General features: G+C 41.2%; 1 protein-coding gene across 3 annotated transcripts in view; it reads right to left on the reverse strand.

Moving 5' to 3' along the window:
* The window catches only part of LOC124155339 (max-binding protein MNT-like), a 174,025-nt gene that overhangs the window by 4,757 nt on the left and 146,621 nt on the right, over positions 1-22,647 (reverse strand). For 2 of the 3 annotated variants that reach the window (XM_046529074.1, XM_046529073.1), the window contains exons 4-8: positions 18,014-18,248; positions 11,322-11,476; positions 9,809-10,046; positions 8,056-8,340; positions 745-885 (exon numbers count right to left, since the gene is read on the reverse strand). In XM_046529074.1, coding sequence (XP_046385030.1) covers positions 745-885; positions 8,056-8,340; positions 9,809-10,046; positions 11,322-11,476; positions 18,014-18,248 — 1,054 coding nt within the window. The remainder of the gene's footprint in view (positions 1-744; positions 886-8,055; positions 8,341-9,808; positions 10,047-11,321; positions 11,477-18,013; positions 18,249-22,647) is intronic. The other variant, XM_046529075.1, reaches the window with a different exon arrangement.

The following is a 22,647-nucleotide window of genomic DNA, read 5'->3' on the forward strand; positions in this document are numbered from 1 at the left end:
AAAGAAATTATGACGATTTTCAGCTAAAAATATTATGCTCAGATAAATAGTGATGACAAAGGGAGATAAATCAAAAGAAATATGAATATCATTCATTCAGCCATCTGATAAAAATGTACTAGGCAATACATGAATGAAACTACTTTTACAGAGCAAATCATGAAACTGCAGCAGTGACACCACATAGGTACAGTTCCCCCACTCACCTCCGGAGTCGGAGATGGATATCCTGATTGTAAGTGGACCAAAAGACGGGAGCTAGAATGTGCCCGAAACTGTTGTCCGCCAAAAATGAGTTGATACGGAATTAATCCAGAAACTTATCATCAATTTAATCACTGTGGAAGCCTCTGTAATAATCTTGTGCAGTTGTTGCTTCAATTGGTCTTGATGTTTCAATTTACATAGTGCAAGGTCAGCAAAAAAGCATAGCATTGCATGCAGAGATATTCATGGGCTACACATCTCCATCTGAGCACATACTGTCAACAAAATGTGGGATGCACTAGAGCAAAATTAACATTACATAAACGTAGAATACACTTGGATTCAATGGCGAGGCTTCCTTTTGAAAGATAAGACATCCAGAGCCATCATGAAATCCCCCTGCATTGCAGTAGGTATTCAAGAGGGAGCAAACACCAAAGGAGGTAAATATTATTAAAATTAAGTTAATTGTGCCAGCTGTGCGTTGATAAATGCACGACTTAAACTATGAAGGAGTGGAAAGGTATTTAAACTCACCCGAGGAGGTGGGGGAGAGGGTGAGCGTGGAGGGACAGTGGGTTGTGGCTCGGGTCACGCCACTCGCTGGCGCCAGCGCCATGCCCGCACCTGGAGAGGGAGTGTGCGCAACCACGCCATTGGGCAGCGCAATGCCACCTGCTGCAAAGTACACACAAGGAGGTGAGTTGAGAAGCAAACCACTCGGTTGTACAACGTAACACACATTGGAATCCTTTCAGAGAGATTAAATAGATGGTATTCATTTTGGCATTGAGGAGCAACCACAATGAGGAAAATAAAGGAAAAATTAAATGCCATAGCCTGGATTAGTTAAATAAATCATGCACAAGGGCATTAATGGAGTGATACAGCATAATGAAATAATAATAAGCAATCTAAGTCAAGCGCAAAGCCGCTCAGTCTCCAGCTGCTCCCAGCCTAATCCATGCAATATGTATATCTGTCAAACTATCTCTTTTAATATAACACAAGGTCTCAGGCGTTACTTTGTGGAATTGCTTCAAGTTAAAGGAAATAAAATAACTATGTTTTATTCCACACTTTATTTTAAATCGTACGACCGGTTTCAACATCTAGTGACCTGATGATAACACCTGACCTGATGATAACACTAGATGTTGAAACCGGTCATACGATTTAAAATAAAGTGTGGAATAAAACATAGTTATTTTATTTCATTTAACTATCTCTGTTTGTTTGAGGCAGTTTATGACAAAATGCGCAGCTTTCCTTCCTATTTTACGAACACAGGTTTAATCTTTCAGAACCAGATCCCAAATGGTTGCTGCATGTTCGAGGCATAGCCCGACATGTGTGTCCTCACTTCCACATTTCCATCCGATACACAACAGGCAAAAGACAAATGTGAGCTTCCTCAGGGCTCCCTGCCACAAATATTTCCAGTATAGTTCCCCACATTAGGTTTGACATTATCATAACTCCCACATGTTTGACTTCATCTAACATTTAATTTAAAATATGTACCTACAACCATTGGCATCGATAGCAGTAAAAACTTAGTGGGGGGATGGGCTTCCGAGAGGTCTGGAGGATATGAATACATACTTGCATGATAAGCTCATTGAATTTTCTGGGGGCTATCATCCTATAAATATTGGGTGGGATGCATCCCCTACTGGATCGACGCCAGTGTACACAACACATACACGAGCATCTACAAACACATGATAATACTTCAGAGCTTCTGCAAACTGAAGCGATGTATCTGACTCATCATGTCCAATATGCCATAGTTTGCCATGCCTAGACGGTGATGATCAGGTTACCTTTGAATTCACTTGCACTGGAATGAAGCCCTCGCATCACTTTTCTTGTGGAGATTTTGGGGAAGAAAAGGGAGGATACACTTGAGGTAATTTTTAAGGAAATACATTCTCACAATCTCACACAATCACAAAGTATTTTCATTTTCTGAAAACATTCGCTCCATTCTTAGGGCATTTCCTGAAATTCACTGGCAGTACTGCCAATCCTGCCGAGTCTTCCCCAATCTCCTTGCAATATAGCGCATTGAACAATGGCGTAACTCAATTGATGATATTTTATGCCATAGGAGTTGCTGGTCAGGCGGTCAACTGATGGTGGGAATTGTTTTCTTGCTCATTGTAACATAATGACTGGATTGTTTACAAACACATCGTATGACTTTTTATGAAACATTATGGACTTAATTGAGTATATTGGAGTTTCCTTGGCAAAAATGTCCCTAACTTCTACTTAAAACTGTTGTAATGTTTGTTTTTTCTGTGACATCATCTTGGCGAATCGCCACGGTGAATTTTGTTCTTCTTTTTTTTTAACGTCTTCTACCTGCTGGTTGTGTAAGACACGTAAGAGTGTTCGGAAGTCCAGATTAAAGTCAACCTTGTTGAAGTAAGAATGTGTGTTATTCCATGCGAAATTCAACATGAACAATAGGTTATGGGCCCAGACAGGCAACCAAGTAGAGTGCAGATGGAAATACTTGTTGAAGGTTGACGAATTCGAGTGAAGTATATGACTGAGCGACTGATTGTGAGGTTTTTCACTGGTCATCATGGCGGACAGTGAGGACCATAACGGCACTTTTATTCCAAAATTGTCTAATGGAAATTATTTCGCATGGAAGTTGCGTGTGAAGGCACAATTAATTGATAAAAATTGTTGGATTGCGATAGAGCCGGGATATGACGAAATTGAGGAGTTGAACGTTGACCAATTAAGACTTAACCGAAAGGCTATCTCAGTGTCATACAAAACCGTAGGTGATGATTTTTTATTAGATATTGAGGACTGTACCCGAGCGAAAGCGGCATGGGCGATTTTAGAAGAAATACATGTCACGTCTACGAAGTTCCACGCTTTGTACGCACTGAAGGAGATGGTCAACGTAAGCAAGACCGAAGACATCAGCATGCAAGAATATGCAGCATCCATTCAAAGACTGAATAAGAAAGTGCAGAGAGGCGGTATTGAGTTCGATGATGAAGTCGTAGCTAATTTTCTGTTAGCGGGACTTCCACTTGATGAATACGAAGTGTTTATTCAAAATGTTCTCCAAGAGCCTCAGCTAACAACGCGGAAGGTGAAGGGACGTTTGCTGGACGAAGAAAGGAGGCGTCTACAACTGACCGGAGAGGAAAATGATCGGACTGCGCTCTTAACCTATAAGCAGGACAGGAAGAGTCGTTCAAGGCCGAAAGGGAAAGGCCAACCTGCTGCAGTGGAGAAGAGGGAAAACAATACCAGGTGTTGTTTTAAATGTAAGAAATCTGGTCATATTAGTAAAGTGTGTCCTGAAGTGCAGTGCTATGCTTGTCAGGAATGGGGACATTGGGCTGCTGACTGTACAAGTAAGAATGTAAGTAAAACTAATAATAATCTTGTGCAAGCAAAGTCAGAAAAGAAGACCATTAGTTGTGTAAGTTTGTATGCTTTGTCTGCTGTGAAAGGTCCTAATATGTGGTTGTTAGACTCAGCCGCGACTGAGCATATGACTTCTAAGATGGAATTGTTTTCATCATTCACTCCGGGAGGTGGAAATGTAACTCTTGGTAAAGGTAGTATTAAGGTTTGTGGACGGGGTACTATTGTGCTCAGTATGTCAGAAAAATGTGGAGGTGATGACCTAAAAATGAAAAATGTGTTGTATGTGCCTGAATTAAATTTCAATTTAATTTCAATTTCCAAACTGAATGGGCACAATGTGAAGGTACTATTTGATAAAGAATGTGCTACTGGTCTATTTGATGGGAGCAATGTATTTACGGCATATGTACATGAAGGATTATATGCTCTGGAGGGAGATGTGGTGATTTCTAATGTTGCTCAATCATGTGTAGTGCAATCTGATGATTTCAAGGTCGAGGATGACATTGAAGCAGTGGCATTGAAAGCAGTCAGCATGGATGTTTGGCATCAGAGACTTGGACACTTGCACACGGATGCCATAAAGATAATTCCAGGGTTAGAAAAACTCAAGGTACCTAAAGAAACAGAGAGCTGTGATGTATGTATAGAAGGTAAGATGACAAACACCATTTTTCCAGTGAGAAGTGGCAGAATAACTAGCAAACCATTAGAAATAGTGCACAGTGATTTAATGATTTCTCCAGTTAGATCAAACGGTGGTGCAATGTACATGGTAACCTTTATTGATGATTTTAGTAGGTACGCAGTAGTGAAATTCTGTAAGAAAAAGAATGAAGTCTTTTCAAAATTTAAGGATTATAAGGTTGAAGTAGAGAAACTGCATGGCCTAGAATTAAAATACTTACAGACTGATGGGGGCGGTGAGTATTGTGGGGGTATTTTTGAGAACTTTCTCAGAGAAAATGGGATTGTTCATCGAAAATCGGTCGCATACTCTCCACAACAGAATGGGGTGGCAGAAAGGTATAACCGAACTATTGCAGACATGGTAAGATGTTTATTATTTCAGTCAGGTTTGCCTACATCATTTTGGTGTGAAGCTGCCAACACAGCATGTTTCATACACAATTTAAGTCCTTCACAAGCGATAAATAATAGAATCCCTTTTCAATTGTGGAAGGGACAGAGAGTGGATAAAGATTTGAGCAGACTGAGAATATTTGGGTGTGCTGCCTGGTTAGCGAAAAAACAAGGTAAATTCCTACCCAGAGCAGTGCAATGTGTATTCTTAGGATATGAGAACTGCGTTAAAGGTTACAGATTGTATAATTTAAGTTCGAAGAAGGTAGTGATAGGAGTGTGCATGTTAAATTCCAAGAAAACAAGTTTCCCTTCAAAGAAAGGACTACATCAAAAGACAGAATGATGGTTTATGATTGTGACTATGATGATGAGAATTTAGATGTGATTGCAGATGATGATTTTGTGAATGAAGTTGGGGATAGGAATGAGGTCATAACTGAAGTTGGGGCCGATGAGAATGATGTGGTTAGTGGCATGGATGATGAAGCTGAGGATTTAGATATTGCCCCATTACGTAGAAGTGAAAGGGAACATGAGGTGAAAAAATGTTCTTGTTGCAATTTCTCAGCATTAATATCTGATTTTATTGAGGAACCCTTAAGCCCAGTAGAAGCTTTAAGTGGAGAATATGCTGATGAGTGGAGGGCAGCTATGGAGAGTGAGTTAGAAAGTATTAGAGCTGCAGGCACTTATGTGTTGGTAGATAAGACCTGTTGATAAGAACGTTCTAGGATGTAAGTGGGTTCTGAAACTAAAGAAAAATCCAGATGGCAGTGTGAATAGGTTCAAGGCCAAATTGGTGGCACAGGGGTTTAAGCAAGTTCACGGTGTAGATTTTCATGATACTTATGCCCCAGTTATCAAAAGAAAGACAATTAGGCTGATGATGGCACTAGCTGTTCAAAACAATAGGGTGCAAGAGCACATTGACGTTCTTACAGCGTACTTGCACAGTGAACTTACTGAAGAAGTGTATATGGACCAACCAAGGTTCTTTACAATAGATGAGAGAAAGATGTGGAAACTTTTAAAAAGTTTATATGGTTTAAAACAAAGCGCTAGGGAGTGGCATGTGACTTTGCATAACGTCTTGAATGATTTGGGTTTGAAGAAGCTGGTAAAGGATCCATGCCTGTACGTGAATGAGAGTAAAGATCTATGTATTGGTATTTACGTTGATGATTTGGCATGTTGGGGGAAGATTGAACAAGTAGAATGTTTTAAGAAAGAATTAGGATGCAAACTCGAGATTAGAGTCCTAGGGAAGATGACACATTTTTTGTCAATGAGTATCGAGTATGGGAACCATGAGATGTTTATTCACCAAACTCCTTACATACGACAAATACTAAAGGAATTCAGACTTTAAGAAGGGAAGGGAAGGTCGTCTCCATTAGAGATAGATAGAAATGACAGACATCATGATCAAGATACCGAAAGGTTCAATGAGTATGTGTACATGAAAGCTGTTGGTATGTTGTTATATGTAGCCACTACTACAAGGCCTGACATATATTATGCTGTATGTAAAGCTAGTCAAAGCAATAGTAATCCATCTAATAGAAACTGGCAAGATGTAAAGCACATTATGTTATACTTGAAAAGGACTTTGGATGTAAAATTGAAATTTTGTCGTTCAGAATGTCCTATTTTGCTGTTTAGTGATGCAGATTTTGCCAATTCCTTGGAGAGAAAATCTGTTACTGGTTATGTATCTATGTTTGCAAATGCTCCAGTAAGTTGGAATAGTAAATTACCCAAGAAGTCAGACACTGTATCAGCATCTACTTGCGAAGCAGAGTATGTATCTATGTTTGAGGGAGCCAAAGAAGCATTGTGGCTCAGGTACATATCAACAGAATTAGGTCAAGAGAGGCATTTAGCCAACCCATTTGTTATCAAAGCTGATAACATGAGTGAAATGTGGCTTGCTAAGCATGATGGGGATACAGTGTTGTCTAAGCATTTGGATATAAAGTATAACTTTTGTAGAGATTATGTTAAAAAGGGTATTTTAAGATATGAATATATATGTAGTATTCATGGTTAAATAAAAACACAGTACTATTCCACAACCTTATTGGGATATTTTGCTTTTTTCATCTCTAGCTGTGTTGGTAAATTTTGATAAACAGGGTTATATTTTTGACATCACTTTTCATCATTTGTAGTTAATTTAATTTTAATAACTGAGGTGATGTTTGAATTGAATTAAGGTTGTGGAATAGTACTGTGTTTTTATTTAACCATGAATATCTCATCGTTCCACCAAGTAACGCCTAAATCTGTTGATTTTATATATGTAGTAATGATAACATGGCAGATGTATTCACTTAGCCATCTAATGGACCAAAGATGCAAAAATTCAGGGAAAAAATGAATTTGTTATGAAGTTACAACAATATTCAAGAGTGGAATATTGAAACAATTTTTTTTTAGTGTGGACCATTTTTTTTGTTTATGATTGTTTGTATTGTGTAAATGATGTCACAGCAAATGAGGGAGTGTTGTAATGTTTGTTTTTTTCTGTGACATCATCTTGGCGAATCGCCACGGTGAATTTTGTTCTTCTTTTTTTATTTAACGTCTTCTCCCTGCTGGTTGTGTAAGACACGTAAGAGTGTTCGGAAGTCCAGATTAAAGTCAACCTTGTTGAAGTAAGAATGTGTGTTATTCCATGCGAAATTCAACATGAACAATAAAAACTATGTATCAGATGTGAAAATGTCAAGTAATGCACATATTAATCCCAAATAAATTACACATTTTGCCCGTAAACCTTATTGTCTGATTTACCGTTGGTATCTAGAATTACGTTTCACAATATCTCTTTTAAACTCTAGTGAGAAATCAGAAGTAGGCCCTGACAAATTCAAAGAACAGAACTGAAAGTAGAAAGATTTTTTTCCAGCATTAGTCAATATTTGTAGAGTAAGGCATTGAAGTACTACTAGGCATATTGGCCAGCCATTCCAGCCATTATGATAAGTAGCAGAGGTTACTAAGCCAGGAGACTTCTATCATATAATTCGGAAGGGAATTGAAGGTGCAACATGCAAAAAACAACTTCAACAGATAAGACACTACAAGGTTGTAGAGATGTAGAAAATATCCTCATTGATGATTAATGGAAACAGAATTTAAAAATGGAAACACAATCACAGTCAGCTGGCTCAAGCGTAAATATCAGTGAGAATGTGGCCAATCCATGCTGAAGCCAGAACACACCCCTTTGTGAGACGAGAGAAATGACCTTGGAGGAAAAATCACAACTGCGCTGCAGAAATTTGGGAAAAGCAGAATCAAGCAGTTTTGGTGACGCAAGAAAAGGAGTGAAGTGGAGTGCATAGGTACCTGCGATGGCGACGGCCGTTGTTGGGTGGTGCAGGTGGTGGTGCGGAGAGGAGGGGAACTTGGGGCTTGGGGTTGCCATGGCCTCCACGTCCGAGACCATCTCACGGGGCGACCTCGGTGCCGTGGAAGCCATGGCTCCAAGGAAGGCCACCGGATGCTGCAGAACCTTGCCTGCAAGGTGAATTGTAGGCACTGATATCGTGGTGGCCGCCATGCTTGCCGATGACACCAACGGTAACGGCTTGCCATCTGGTGGGCTGAAGCTTTTGTGAGCCAATGACACGCCTGGAGCAGGAATAAGACACCATGTCATCATTGATGGAGGTACACACATGGAATCCACAGATAGACTAAATAAACACCAGTCATGCGAGTAGTATACGCAACTGCGTGAGCTGAAAAATCTTTATTTTTGGGATCAAATTTACCCGCTGTGCATGGAAAGTTGTGGGCGTACTCATATCAGAGTCAAGTTTTGCCATAATTGGTTAACATTAACCACTGGTACCAGAGCCTTGGAGCTTAAAATTTTGTGTGAATTCAGGCAAAATTTGGAAAAAATTTCTGCAAGGAGAATAATTTATTGAAAATAAAACCATTATGGTGACGACCAAAGGTGATTAAAACTTTCAGCATTACATTAACAAAAAATTTAATTAACAAAATAGATCTGTGGCTTTGTGATGGGGTGAGAATGTGTGATATATGTAAAAATATAGAGTGTAGAGGCAACCCAACCACTTATCACCCAGAACGTCTTTCTACACATTTCACCCCTTCACATTTTGCATTTTAGAAGCTGAATTTGCAGTAAATTATGTATTTTTTCACACATTATAATTTTCCTTGGGCTTAACTTTGTCATGGTTGAAAGACTTGAGCATAACTATGTCCTCTATGGCTCCAATGGCAGGAGTGATTCTCAATTACTCCTGGTAGGGCCACCCATGCTGGATAGGTCTAAAGGTAGGGGAAGCTAGACGAAAGGTAGTCCCCATAATGTTGTTAAATAAAAAAACAATTGGATTGGATGTGGGAAACCCTACCAGCTACCTCTTTCCTGAAAATAATGAAATGGCTACAATCAAATGAGCCTTGGAAACTCATCGAACGGGACCATCTTACAGATCATCTACATGCGAAAACCTGGCATAGACTCATCATCAGCAGCAGCATCCAAGAAAGAAGAAAATAAGACAGAAAAGAGAAAGCAAAAATGAACATATGGACAATGATGAGGGAGGTGTAAGCTAGACAATGTCAAAAGAGAAATGGAGAAAGGGAGGATAGATATCTTAGGATTATGCGAGGTGAGGTGGAAGGATGGTGGGGACTATTGGAGTGATGGATATGCGTAGGGTTATATATATGGTGGGGAGAAAAGTCAACGAGGGGTAGCTTTAGTATTAAACGGGAAGATGGTGTGGTAGGCATAGACCAGGTAAGCGATAGGATTCTGGTGGTAGAAATTGAAGCACGACCTACCAACTTTGTGGTGGTCCAAGTTTACATGCCCACTAGCAATCGTAGGGAGGAAGAAGTAGATGAGGTGTATGAACAGCTTGCACAAATAGCTCCCTCCCCTTTCATCCACCTTCCAAGCCATTTCCTCCTCATTTACCTTTGAGGGCATGACAAAGGTAGCACAAACAAGCTGTCAAAATCTCCAGCGGTATACACATGAGAGAGTCCTTTTTGTGCATTCATTGCCAGTCTGGTGACGATTGCTTTCTTCGACTGACGGACGACTCACCTCTGGAGGAATGGTGAAAGTGGCCGACAGGTGGTGTGGGGCTGGTTGGGTGCACGGTGAGCGCCAAGGGCTGTGGTGAGGGAGCACCACTTGGGGGCGAGGGAGACAGGTGGTGTGCAGAGGGCGCCATCACGACACCCGGGAATGCCCTCTGGTGGTTAGAGGGCACCAGGTGGATGGGGGCAGCACTCGGGGACACGAGCGCCGTGGCAATGCTCAGAGGGGCGCTGCTTGCTTCCTACGGAGAGACAGAGCAGTGCACTCAACATGGAGAACATCCACACAGCGCAAGCAGCACCACACATCACTCTTACAACCAATAAATATTGCACATCCCCAGAATTACTATTACCTGTACATCTATTTGGCGATATAAAGAAAAGTGATTAATATAATTCAAACATCACCTCAGTTATTAAAATTAAATTAACTACAAATGATGAAAAGTGATGTCAAAAATATAACCCTGTTTATCAAAATTTACCAACACAGCTAGAGATGAAAAAAGCAAAATATCCCAATAAAATATCAATGGGTAAAGTAACAGCTACACATGTGTAGCTGCAGTGAGAGAGGATCAGGATTATCTTCTCCTGCACACCGAGAAATATCTTGGCCACCCGAGAAGCCTTCAATGACACACAATACCATCCAGGTTTGCTCAGAGCTACCTTAGTGGAAACGGCAAATATACACATTGTTTGTTCGCTTGCGTAGAAAAATGCATGCAATGTTAAAATATTGTTTGTTCCCTAGCGGAGAACAATTCAACCCATTTAAACACGTCATTTATAGCAAAAGGGAAAATTTATATCCACAATTAATTATTACTAGGTGTTGCACTTCGCGCAGTATCATGATGGATGTTTTCATGTCGTTTTTCTAATGTTTTGCTATTGTTGTTTGAGCAATGAGAGACAATTCACTCAACTCCAAACAGTATTCATCCCAAAGGAAACCTTAGGTCCTTGTTTAGAGAGGATGAGGCGTTTGCAAGGTTTATGGTTGTTATGCATGGCCCAGGTAAAGGCCAGCAGAGTTCCCGGTTCCACTCGTTATCAATTCCATTTTATGTATTCGCTTCCAGAATCCACTGGCCATGTGAGCAAGCCTTAAAGCGAAGTGTTTGGAACAACATCACTCCCACCTAACTGCTTCCCCATGCCCCATTTCGTCCATTTTTCTGTTTGGACGATAAATGTCATCACTGATCAAAAGACATGCATCATCAATCCACTGTCAAGAGTACCATTACTCTCCATAGTCACTACTAACATATGTATACAAAGAACTAAAGTAAAAATTGTACTCCGACTGGTTAGACCCATCACGGAACTCACTCACCCAGTGACATTGTCTCTTGAGGGCCTCAATTAACTCTGGCATGGACCCTAATAATGGCCCCTTTACCCAAGCCCCACATAACTAGCATAAATTTTTCGCAATGTTTCTTCATGTAAGCAATAATAAATGAATGACATGCATAATAAGAGATTAAAGAGCAAGGACCCACCTGTCTGCTGTGCAGCCTGGATGAGAGTTGAGAGGATGCAGGGAGGTCGTCGTCTAGGGGTGCAGCGGACGGAGGGGTGAGGCAGAGGGGGCGTGGGGGGGAGTTGGGGGTGCCATCGGCAGAATGGGGCTCCTCGTCGCTCACGTGGCCACGCTCTACATCCAGCAAGAGAAAAGAAGCCAGCCGTTACTTATCATCCCATTAACAAGCAGTCAGCCAATCGGTGCAGACCGTACGTGCTGGTTGGAACCAATTTGGAGGCTTTGGTTTGCATCAAATGATTGGGTCGACATCCATTAGCTTTCATTGGTTTATTCCAATAGCAAGAAGATCTCATCGATCATCAGTTGATAAATTCATTCAATTGCAGAGCACTTCTTGATTAACTTTGTATTTCATAACTTTGACTACCTTTTCATGACTGTTTTTGCATCCCAATCAACATCTACTGTCATGGTTGAAAGACTTGAGCATAACTATGTCCTCTATGGCTCCAATGGCAGGAGTGATTCTCAATTACTCCTGGTAGGGCCACCCATGCTGGATAGGTCTAAAGGTAGGGGAAGCTAGACGAAAGGTAGTCCCCATAATGGTGTTCAATAAAAAAAAACAATTGGATTGGATGTGGGAAACCCTACCAGCTACCTCTTTCCTGAAAATAATGAAATGGCTACAATCAAATGAGCCTTGGAAACTCATCGAACGGGACCATCTTACAGATCATCTACATGCGAAAACCTGGCATAGACTCATCATAGGCCACTGGCCTTTGGAATGGGGTTTCTATTTGCTTATACGTACAATGTAATTTTTTCACTTTCTCTACTGTGATTAGTCTTTTATTAAAATTCCAATTTATAGCACTAATATCCCTTACACACAGATTTTCTTCTTTATATTGCCATAAGCATTAATTTAATCACTCCCAATGGAATGGATATCATCATAAGTACTCTAACAGGGCCAACATCAGCATCTATCAGTGTTTTTGTCAACATTGTACCAATTGGAATAAACAAACCCCATTTTTCTTATACCTACTCAGCATCATAGTGCAATCAGTGCGGAAAAATATGTACATGAAATGTATTTGAAGAAAGCAGAAATAGTGTTTTGTAGAGGCAATTTACGTTGATGCAAAGCATGAGCTACATAGCCAATAGATTCATCATCTTCTAAAAAGTTTCAGACACATTGTAATTCGAGGAAAATTTCATGTTATAAAGGATGAGTAACATGACAATACCATCCATGGGACATAACTACTCGTCAGAATCCTAAGTTTCAATAGCAGTATTTCAACTACTAATTAGTAATATCATCATATAATGCATGGTAAGAATCAATAGTGCTATGCATTAACTATGTCAACTTTGCTCCCATTTGCATAATTTATTGTGTAAGTAGTAGTACTTCAGTTTGGAGTAATGTTTCGTTCCTTAGCAACATCAGTAGGGGCTTTCTCTAACTCGTTAACGAATTGTTGTTAACGGGTTGTTAACGAATGTCCTCTCTTGCAACGACACCCTCTTATCGAAAGTGTGTTTCTGTATCTCACCTTAACGACAGCTCGTCGTTGCAAAACAAGACCACGGTTCGTCGATAGCAAACAATACACCGTAGGCGCCTGCGAGTGAGGCTAGAATTTTCAACCAATCACAATGCCTAGATTTCTTCGTTCGGCAGCATCAAGAAGCAGCGCCTTACTACGGTAGCTAATAAACGATAAATAAACAAGAAGCTGCTAAACGACGCACCGGTCGATTTGGAAAAGAATAATAAATGATGGAGAAAACTGATGAGTATTATTTTAGTAGTGGATTCATTTGCTGTTTTTATGATGTGTTGTAATATATTTCCATGAAGAACAAAATAAAATAAGGGGGAAACTAGTGTAAATAAGCGTGTATATTCAAGGATTCAACAGTCGTCGACAGAAGAATATCGGCTACTTTTGGTGCACTATGTATCGTTATGTTCAAGTATTATCATCTTGAAGAGGACTTTGTCTGCTACTTACTCGGTTACCTACGCCTATAATAATTTTACTGTCGTGATTATAGTAGTAACAAAATTATTTTTATTAGTATTGTAACAATGTAAATTTTGGAGTGCATCTTCTGCCACGGCTTGTTTACATCTTTTGCCTTCCGCTTTAAGTCCACAACTTCCACAGTGGTAGTTATTCAATTAGAAAAACTTATTGACGCTTTCATCATATTTTGAGATGCTTGAAATCAATTCGTTGATAAAAAATACCGAGGTTACGCGGATGTCATGGAAGGAATCATCGTGAGTGTTGTGATTGTGAACTCGTGTCACATACTTAACGCTTTTTAGTGTCAATTTCTTGAGTAAAGATTACGGAAGTGTTAATGTTGTTGGTGCTGTTATTACTTATAATTATATTCTACGCAAAGCGAAGATAAGCACAGTATAGCAAACAGAAAAAAAATGTGCATTTAAGGAAATAATATAAATATATTCATAGTCGTCCGCCATGTTGAGGCATCGAATCACTGATTAAATTCACACAAATCAAAGCGTAACATAGGTTTATCGTTGGTAGCCACAATTAGGCATAGGAAATCACTGCAATCAGCAGCTGAAAATGATTCTAAAATAAGTGTATGCATGTACCCATCAAAACACAGGCATATTTTTCGTTGGGACTTATATTATAATATTAGGTATATAGTAGGATAGTATTAGGTATATAGTAGGTAGGATATAACTTTTCAAGTAAAAATACCTTTATCGCTTGGTGGTAGCAGAATTATAACTTTGCCACGCACTGAGCAACCGAAACCTAAAAACAATATAGCGGGCGTCGATAAGCTTAAGACGGGCTCCCGAGTCCCCGGATAAGCTATCGGCATTTTTCGTTAGTGCTATCGAGAAAATATCGTTAAGCGAGCGTAGAGAAAACCAATTGTCGTTAGTGAAGATTTTCGATAAGCTAACGACGCAGCAACGTCGATAAGACTTGCTATCGAGTTAGAGAAAGCCCCTACAGGGCCAGGTGGTTGGGGCCGTACTTCACAATATGTACTTGAGCTTTAGTTGATGACACCAATCATTATCATGTTTTTAAATTTTACACTGAAGAAGCACAAAGTCATCAATTTACTTATACATATAAAAAGCTAGCTTTCAAATCTTTTATCACAATTTAATTTTTCTAATCCAGGTGACTAAGACAGTGAAGAGCGATAAAAGTCGTTGATAGATAAATTAGAGAAATACCTCATGAGATGTGCAATGTTTCAGTAAAAATATAATTTTTAGAGTAGAATCCAGAAAAGCTATAGCTTTACAATGTTCTTTACATTATTAACTTGCGGCTTAACATAAGCATTCTGATGAACTTTCTCAGTTGTAAATCGTGCATTTGTTTTCAATACAATGCAGAATTTCTTATTCCTTACACAGCTTAAATTAAAAGCAATGTATTACATTAAAAGAGAAAATCACTTTGGAGCCACACGTGCTGCCCTGCCTCAACTGAAGGGACTCATTAAGGGCCAGTGCTTCAAGTGCCCACATGATCCAAACCATAAGCAAGGGTATAACTTCACAGATACACATGAAAAATATGGAAGACATGCACACACACAAAAAATCACCCTTTGTTGAGCATTCAAACATATTACACGTGAATTCACAGAAGTAATCCAATATTCAGAATGTTTCACTTTTTTTTGTTTCATCATTAGTTTTGCCAATATAGTTAAAAATATTTCGAAACATGTCTCTCCGTCACTTGTTTTGGAGGCCACGAATGTTTCCCGGTCGATGCTGGCCACCCTTCCGTGATGGTAATTGCGGAGGTCCCTAAATCACAAAATTTGGTTAAAAAATTCATTTTTAACCACACGTTTCTTCTTCCATGTGATTATGGAATACAATTTCTTTTACATTATGGAATAAATGGGACTTTCATTAATCAACTTTTTAAAAATAATTTCAGTTTTTGTACGGTGTAATAAATTACTCGGATCATTTTGGGTCGGCCTGGAGAGTGACTTCACCCCAAAAATATTTCACAAGATACTGGCGCAAAGCAGTCACAGCAGCGGAAGAGTTGAAGGCTTTGAGAGAACCGAGTAGAACCAGTAGACTAGACGGAGCAGTTCCACAATCACTGGATTCTTCCAGCTAAGCTGTACGTTTGCATCCAAGTACATATGTACCTATCACTCTTGCAACTCCCACTTTAATCCAAGGAATCGAGATAACAAACGCAGGCTGTGCCAGTGCCACTCTCCTTCTTGCGAATGGGTAATTACACCTCAATTCAACATGGAGGGGCTCATATTTTAACCAAAACTTTGACAATGATGCTAAGACATTTGTCAAGGCCTGGGGTTTTCAATGAGATTTTTAATTTTTTCCAATTTTTGCCTACTAGTAAATAACATGTCTTCATTCACAAAAAATCTTACATCTCTTCACCCAATTGCCTTGAAGCCATATCTTAATCTCATTTTGTAACAAAGATTTTGTGTAAAACATAACATCAAAAACAAATTTTAAGCTGAAAAGCAAATGGAAATGATCATATTTTTATAATTACTTTATTCAAATTAACACAAGTTATTAAATGATTTCAATGACGATTTTGTGTAGCTTATTTCAATATGAAACTTTATTTCCGTTAAATTCAATGCTTAGGAGGAGGAAAAGTATGAAAATTTAATAATTTTACTAATGCACTAACTTAGTATGATTGACTCACATAACATACAATAAACTTTGCCTAAGAAAACATTTATCACTCAACCTTGACCCTTGCAAATACTTTCTTGGGCCTCACATTTTGTCGCAGCAACCGATGTAATGTCTGGTATAATCATGGTGAACAATGGCAGTGAAGATTTCTCGCATTTCACACGGGATATGATTGTCAAACTTTTCAACAAGTGACTTGCTAATCGTCCTAAAGGATTCGGGAATCTAATGCCATTCCATTGGTACGTTACGTTTATATACATGCATACAAATAACTGAGCAGCTCCTCCCTCACTGTCTCCTGGTTGGCTGCCAGCATCCTTGTACTTTCAGGAGGTGAGCCACTAATTTTGTAGCTGTTACCACGTTGCCATGCTGTCAGATCTGAACATATTTTTTCACCAATTGATTCCCATCTCCATAGGATAACTACAGGAGTTTTGTTTCTCCCCTCTAAATCACATGGTTGTGATCAGGGATGCCGACTTACAAAAAATATTTGGGGGGGCCCGAACCAGGGATCTTGACCCGGGAAATTTTATAAGTAGTGAGTTTTAAGTTTTTTAAGCATTTTAGAAGAGTCACATGATCAAAATTAGAACACAGAGAGCTCTAATCTTGATATCTGGACACCCTGGGGAAAATCGACAAGTCTGACACATTTTTTACTCACACCTATAACAAATGTTTGAGGGGGCTCGGGCCCCCTCAGGCCCCATGGAGTTGGCGCCACTGGCTGTGATGGACGCTGTGCACTTGGCCTCTGCTGATTTCTCAGGCTACCCCAGTCTAAGGGGTCAGCACTGTCCTTTCAACGTGGTTTCCATTTTGTGGTTTGCCTCTTCAATGTAAGATTGGCCACATTCACTTAGTATAGCTTATACTCCTGGAGATTTCAGTCCAGTTGGGCCCTTTGCCTTCACTAGATGAGTTCTTAATTTTGATGTAGGAAGGTGGATGGTCAATGTCAAACCTCCTCAAGATCCTGGAGATCTTCCCCAATATATATATATACATATGGAGAGGTGGATACAGCTTCTAGGTCTTCGAGGCGGACTCTTCCTTCGATGAGGTCTTATTTGGTTCAAGGGCCCTTTTGAGGACCGCATCCATTTGGCATTGACTGTAGCCATCCTGGGTGGAGGTTTTCTTCAGGTGATCTTAATGGAGGTTTTCCTCACCAGCAAGGGAGGTGAGTATGAGTGCAGATACCATGACATCTTCTGGGATGGCTCTTCTCATTCAGGTGGAGTGGATGGGTTGCCTAAATACACTATGACTTGGGTTGCCTTCCAGTGTATCATGACATGAAGGAACCCACGTTGATCGTGGTTGTCGACCCAGAAGGAGACTGAGGATTAACTTCCATCCATCTCCATGGGAACGTTTGTTGCGAGGAAAATACCGCCTATCCCTAGTGAATAGGGTAGTTTCCTTCATCAAAGAAAACGAAAGGCGTTGATTGCGATTCGTTGTATTTATTTTAATTATTTGGTTTTAGAAATACCGGTTTAGATGAATGTTAATGGTCAATTTTATTCTCGTTTGAAAAAGGCCAGATTGGCGCCCATTCGATGCCACTCCACGTGACGTCACAGGGACCTAGTTTCTATATGAGTAGATAGGAGTTTTACATCGCCTGAGGTTACCAACGCATGCATGAGGCACAGAGCTCAGGGAAACATGTCTTAATAATCACCTATTAAAACTGCCTGTGGTCGGAAAGTTTTCTTTGTTTGATAAGGTATTAATTATCCTTAATTAAGCCAAGCGCTACCAGATAGCATGGTACTCTGCTACCTGCTAGCATCCTGCGTCGAATCAGCGCTCAAAGCCTCGCCCCAAGGTCACCTCAGTTGCGGCAGCAGGAACCAGTACGACGTCAAACGGATATTTCCCGGCAAAAAATAATAGGAAACCACCCTATAGCCGGAATGGGATTAATGAATGGCTCAACTCACCCGAGGCGGTGGACGTGGAGTTGGAGTAGTGGTCCGGAGGGGGCGTTGGCCGCGGCGGGGGCGGCGGCGGCGGTTCGTCCGGAGGCCCCTGGGGCAGCAGCGCGTTGAAGTCTATGTGGTCCCACTGCGCCGAGAGCTCCTTCTTGAGCGCAGACAGCCTCTGCTGCGCCGCGATCTTCTCCCGCGCCAACCGCTCCATCTCGTGCTCACAGTCGCGTTCTCTCCGCCGAAGGGCCTGCGCCGAAATCAAAAGAAAGGAACGTTAGGCAAAGAGGAGAAGCAGAGAGGGGCCCCGACTAAATAAAGACTATCGGAAAGACTTTGTTGATGAGCCACTGATCGGATACTAGCGAAACACTGTTCATTCGCTGGCATAAAACGCATCGCATGCAGGGGCGCAGCTAGGAATTAAGGCTTGGGGGGGGGGTTTAGGCACAAGTAATGCTCGGGTGTCTGGGGGTGTGGAATACCCGCCAAGGTAAGGGGGGAGGTGAGGGGGCACTCCTTTAGAAACATTTCAAGATAAATAATTCAAAATGGTGAGTTTTACGGCTTTCGGAGGGATATTTTATTAATATTTACACTATTTTGTAATTAACAATAATACAATTAAGTAAATTGGATTAAACTTTAAAAAGCTTCAGAGCTCTGGGGGGGTGGGGGGGGGGTTTCTCCTCCAAACGCCCCTCCCCCCCCCCCCCTTGCTGCGCCACTTATCGCATGGACGATAAGAGCACCGAATGCGGGGAATGATATGAAAGAGGTTGGAAGTGTATAATGTAGTGGAGGGGACACCACTGGTTTCGAGCGTGGAGCGATGTGTGGCCGCCGGGAAGGACGAGGGGTGCTTGGGAAGGACGAGGGGTGCTTGGGAAGGACGAGGGGTGCTTGGGAAGGACGAGGGGTGCTTGGGAAGGACGAGGGGTGCTTGGGAAGGACGAGGGGTGCTTGGGAAGGACGAGGGGTGCTTGGGAAGGACGAGGGGTGCTTGGGAAGGACGAGGGGTGCTTGGGAAGGACGAGGGGTGCTTGGGAAGGACGAGGGGTGCTTGGGAAGGACGAGGGGTGCTTGGGAAGGACGAGGGGTGCTTGGGAAGGACGAGGGGTGCTTGGGAAGGACGAGGGGTGCTTGGGAAGGACGAGGGGTGCTTGGGAAGGACGAGGGGTGCTTGGGAAGGACGAGGGGTGCTTGGGAAGGACGAGGGGTGCTTGGGAAGGACGAGGGGTGCTTGGGAAGGACGAGGGGTGCTTGGGAAGGACGAGGGGTGCTTGGGAAGGACGAGGGGTGCTTGGGAAGGACGAGGGGTGCTTGGGAAGGACGAGGGGTGCTTGGGAAGGACGAGGGGTGCTTGGGAAGGACGAGGGGTGCTTGGGAAGGACGAGGGGTGCTTGGGAAGGACGAGGGGTGCTTGGGAAGGACGAGGGGTGCTTGGGAAGGACGAGGGGTGCTTGGGAAGGACGAGGGGTGCTTGGGAAGGACGAGGGGTGCTTGGGAAGGACGAGGGGTGCTTGGGAAGGACGAGGGGTGCTTGGGAAGGACGAGGGGTGCTTGGGAAGGACGAGGGGTGCTTGGGAAGGACGAGGGGTGCTTGGGAAGGACGAGGGGTGCTTGGGAAGGACGAGGGGTGCTTGGGAAGGACGAGGGGTGCTTGGGAAGGACGAGGGGTGCTTGGGAAGGACGAGGGGTGCTTGGGAAGGACGAGCCGCGCCCACTTTGATGACCAAAACATTGACAATCCCATAAGGGTCAATGCTTATTATGTGGTGAAATTTTTTGTCATAACCCGTCAATACATTAAAATAAACTGTGGAACGAGCAATGTAAACCTTTTTTCTTACTTCATTGGTAGGCTTCTCGAAGTTATGACTCAAACATCTTTTCCCAGGGAAAAATTACTATCAGTCACCACGATTACGTTCTACAACCAGCTCAGCTGAAAATAAATGTTCACGAGAATAAACTAGTCATTTACCTGCACTTACACTGGTATTTAATCTTATTATAGCCAACGGAATTCTAAATATTACAGTACAAAAGTATACTTTCGAGGATATCTTCAGCAATGAAGCGGCTAACAGACACAGAGTTTATGCATTAATAGAAGTGTGCATCGCGAATGACGGGAAAAATCTGTTGACAATCACCGGCGAAATACTAGTGATTATTGTAATAGCATTTTTCACTTGATGTAGCGCATTTTCAGAAACTAGGCCACCTCAAAATATCAGCCGAAGACCAAAAATTGTCAAAGCAAGATGGCGGAAATTTGACCACGCTTAAAACTCCAATACAGCGCCTCCAGATACAATTTACAACCTCCTTGAATGATGTAGCACACGCGATCACACCTTCGAGAAGACCTTTCCCCACCCCCACTGTCGACGTCAGCATACCTTCATTTCAAATACGCGCTACCTCCGTCGAGTGTGACGTCATCACACATCCGCCAGAGGGAAATCGCACTGTTGGGGGCAGCCGTGGCTCCCCACAGATGGCTGCCAAAGGCAATCGAAAATCCATTCCTCCAGAAATATTTTCCTTCCAACTGGAGTAGCATTTGGATGTCCACTCTTCAGATTTATTCACTTAAGCCAATTAGCAGCTCAGCTTAATTGCGTATTTCATTAAACTGTCAAATTCATTCCTTGAAATAACCATACATTGTTATTAGATTTTCCACTGGGGGTAGTTGGATCGAATATACGGATCGAATATACGGTGAGATATTAATAGGCTAAAATCAGCCCCATGACACTTCCTATCCCACTCCATTGGGAACCCATGGTCTTTTATTGAAGTCGTTTCCTCAACCTGCCGCACGTTTGCCGGGGCGGCGCCACGTATTCTGGAGGGCAAGAATTAGCGGGTAAGTTAATTTCCGTATTGTTGAGCGCATACTGCAGGTGAGTGGAAATAGTCATTTTTGTAATTAATTAAGATTTAGTTTTCATTTATTTTCAAATGTTAGTATTCTGCATTATTTCCTTATTGTTCTACATAAATATTTCGCGGATATATATCGCGGATTTACTGAAAAAAGGAAAATGCCGTGGACGTGTGTGGTACCGCGTTGCACCACTGGTTATGGCCACAAGACTTCGGGGATTTCGCTTTTTAGAGTCCCCAAGGACCCTGAGAAGCGATGAAATAGCTGTACGATTCCTTTTTTTGGTGTGCTAAAGCTCCAAAATTTATACATATTTTAAATTACAGGTTCTGCTGTTCCAGTGGTCAATGTCATTCACAGTGGAGGAATGAAGTAACACTAAGAAAATGCAAGATAAGCGACGGCTTTTATCAACTATTCATCATTCTCTCCTACTAAATTGAATCTCTTAGAATGATTAGTAATTAGAAATAGAAATTAGTAATAGAAAGAATTAATAGAAATGTTAAATTGTGAGTACTTAAAATTTATTTTTCATGACATTACCTTGCATTGATTGTATAAATAATCTCAGTTTCAATAGCATTGTGTAATCATTCTGGAAATGTAGATTTGATGTGTGTGTACATTATATAAGTTGGAAAAATGTGAATCGTTTTCATTCTTAATACCTCTTTCGATGATTTCTTTTAATGCAGCTGTTATCGATGGTGCGTGCAACTCTCATGAAAAGTACATTTACCGCGTATTAGCAGTATTAGCCTGTGGTTTCTGTCGTACTACTCATCTTATTTTTGGGCGAGGGATAATATTTCAGATTTGCCAGCACCTGCAAGTGATCAGACATCCGCAAATCCCTCGGATTATATCCATTGCACTGTTTTCGTGGAAGTTTATTCGGAAATTATTTGCAAAATCTCTTTCGTTCTTATCTTTCATATGGTATTTTACTTCCTTAAATCTCAAATTATCCTTTGATGAGTAGGCAAGCATCGTTATAAAATAGCCTTTAACGGTAATAATGGTACTTCCGGAAATTATTAACCCTGTTCAACGATTAAATATGCCTATTCTATACCCGCAAAACGTCCCTAGGATAGAATCATTTTTTTAGGTTTGCTGTGCCCTGCCATTATTATTATCACTTGATCGAGACTCAGGAGATTAAAAACATTAACATACGTCACTTCATAAGAAGTATTTCACTTCGGCCTTGGTAAGAAGCCGTTTGCGTTTCTGATATTATATTTGTTTATAGTGTTTGAAAGCAAGGAATATCATCTATATTCTTATAAGGCCGTGGAAACATGCCGATGGGCTCAGAGGCAATGGTGCGTACGTAGCTTCTATGACAACTTATATTAACGTTTACCACAAGATAGCTACAAATAATTATTTCCTTAAAAATACCTTTCCTCACTACATAAGGTTTTAACTGCTGACAATCTTTCGTTATGGCTGTAACAGATTTTACAAAGGTATCGAAGCAGACGAAGCTGAAATCCAACGCCTTCCATTTGATTAATACTCAAGTATGAGAACGATTTCTAGGTATTTTTCGCTATAAGATGTTAAGTGCATATGAACTTGTTAACTAGTAACCACTGTCGATGTGTTTATATTCATTTTTGCCATAAATTAGTTCATAATTACTGAAGCATCGTATACAGATACGTAGGAAACTTGCCCTTCAGGATAGGTGGCGCCCCTACCGGCCTCAACGGGAAACGGCTTCATTAAATGACCA

Source organism: Ischnura elegans, chromosome 3 (assembly GCF_921293095.1).
Source record: "Ischnura elegans chromosome 3, ioIscEleg1.1, whole genome shotgun sequence".
In the NCBI taxonomy this organism is placed as follows: domain Eukaryota; kingdom Metazoa; phylum Arthropoda; class Insecta; order Odonata; family Coenagrionidae; genus Ischnura; species Ischnura elegans.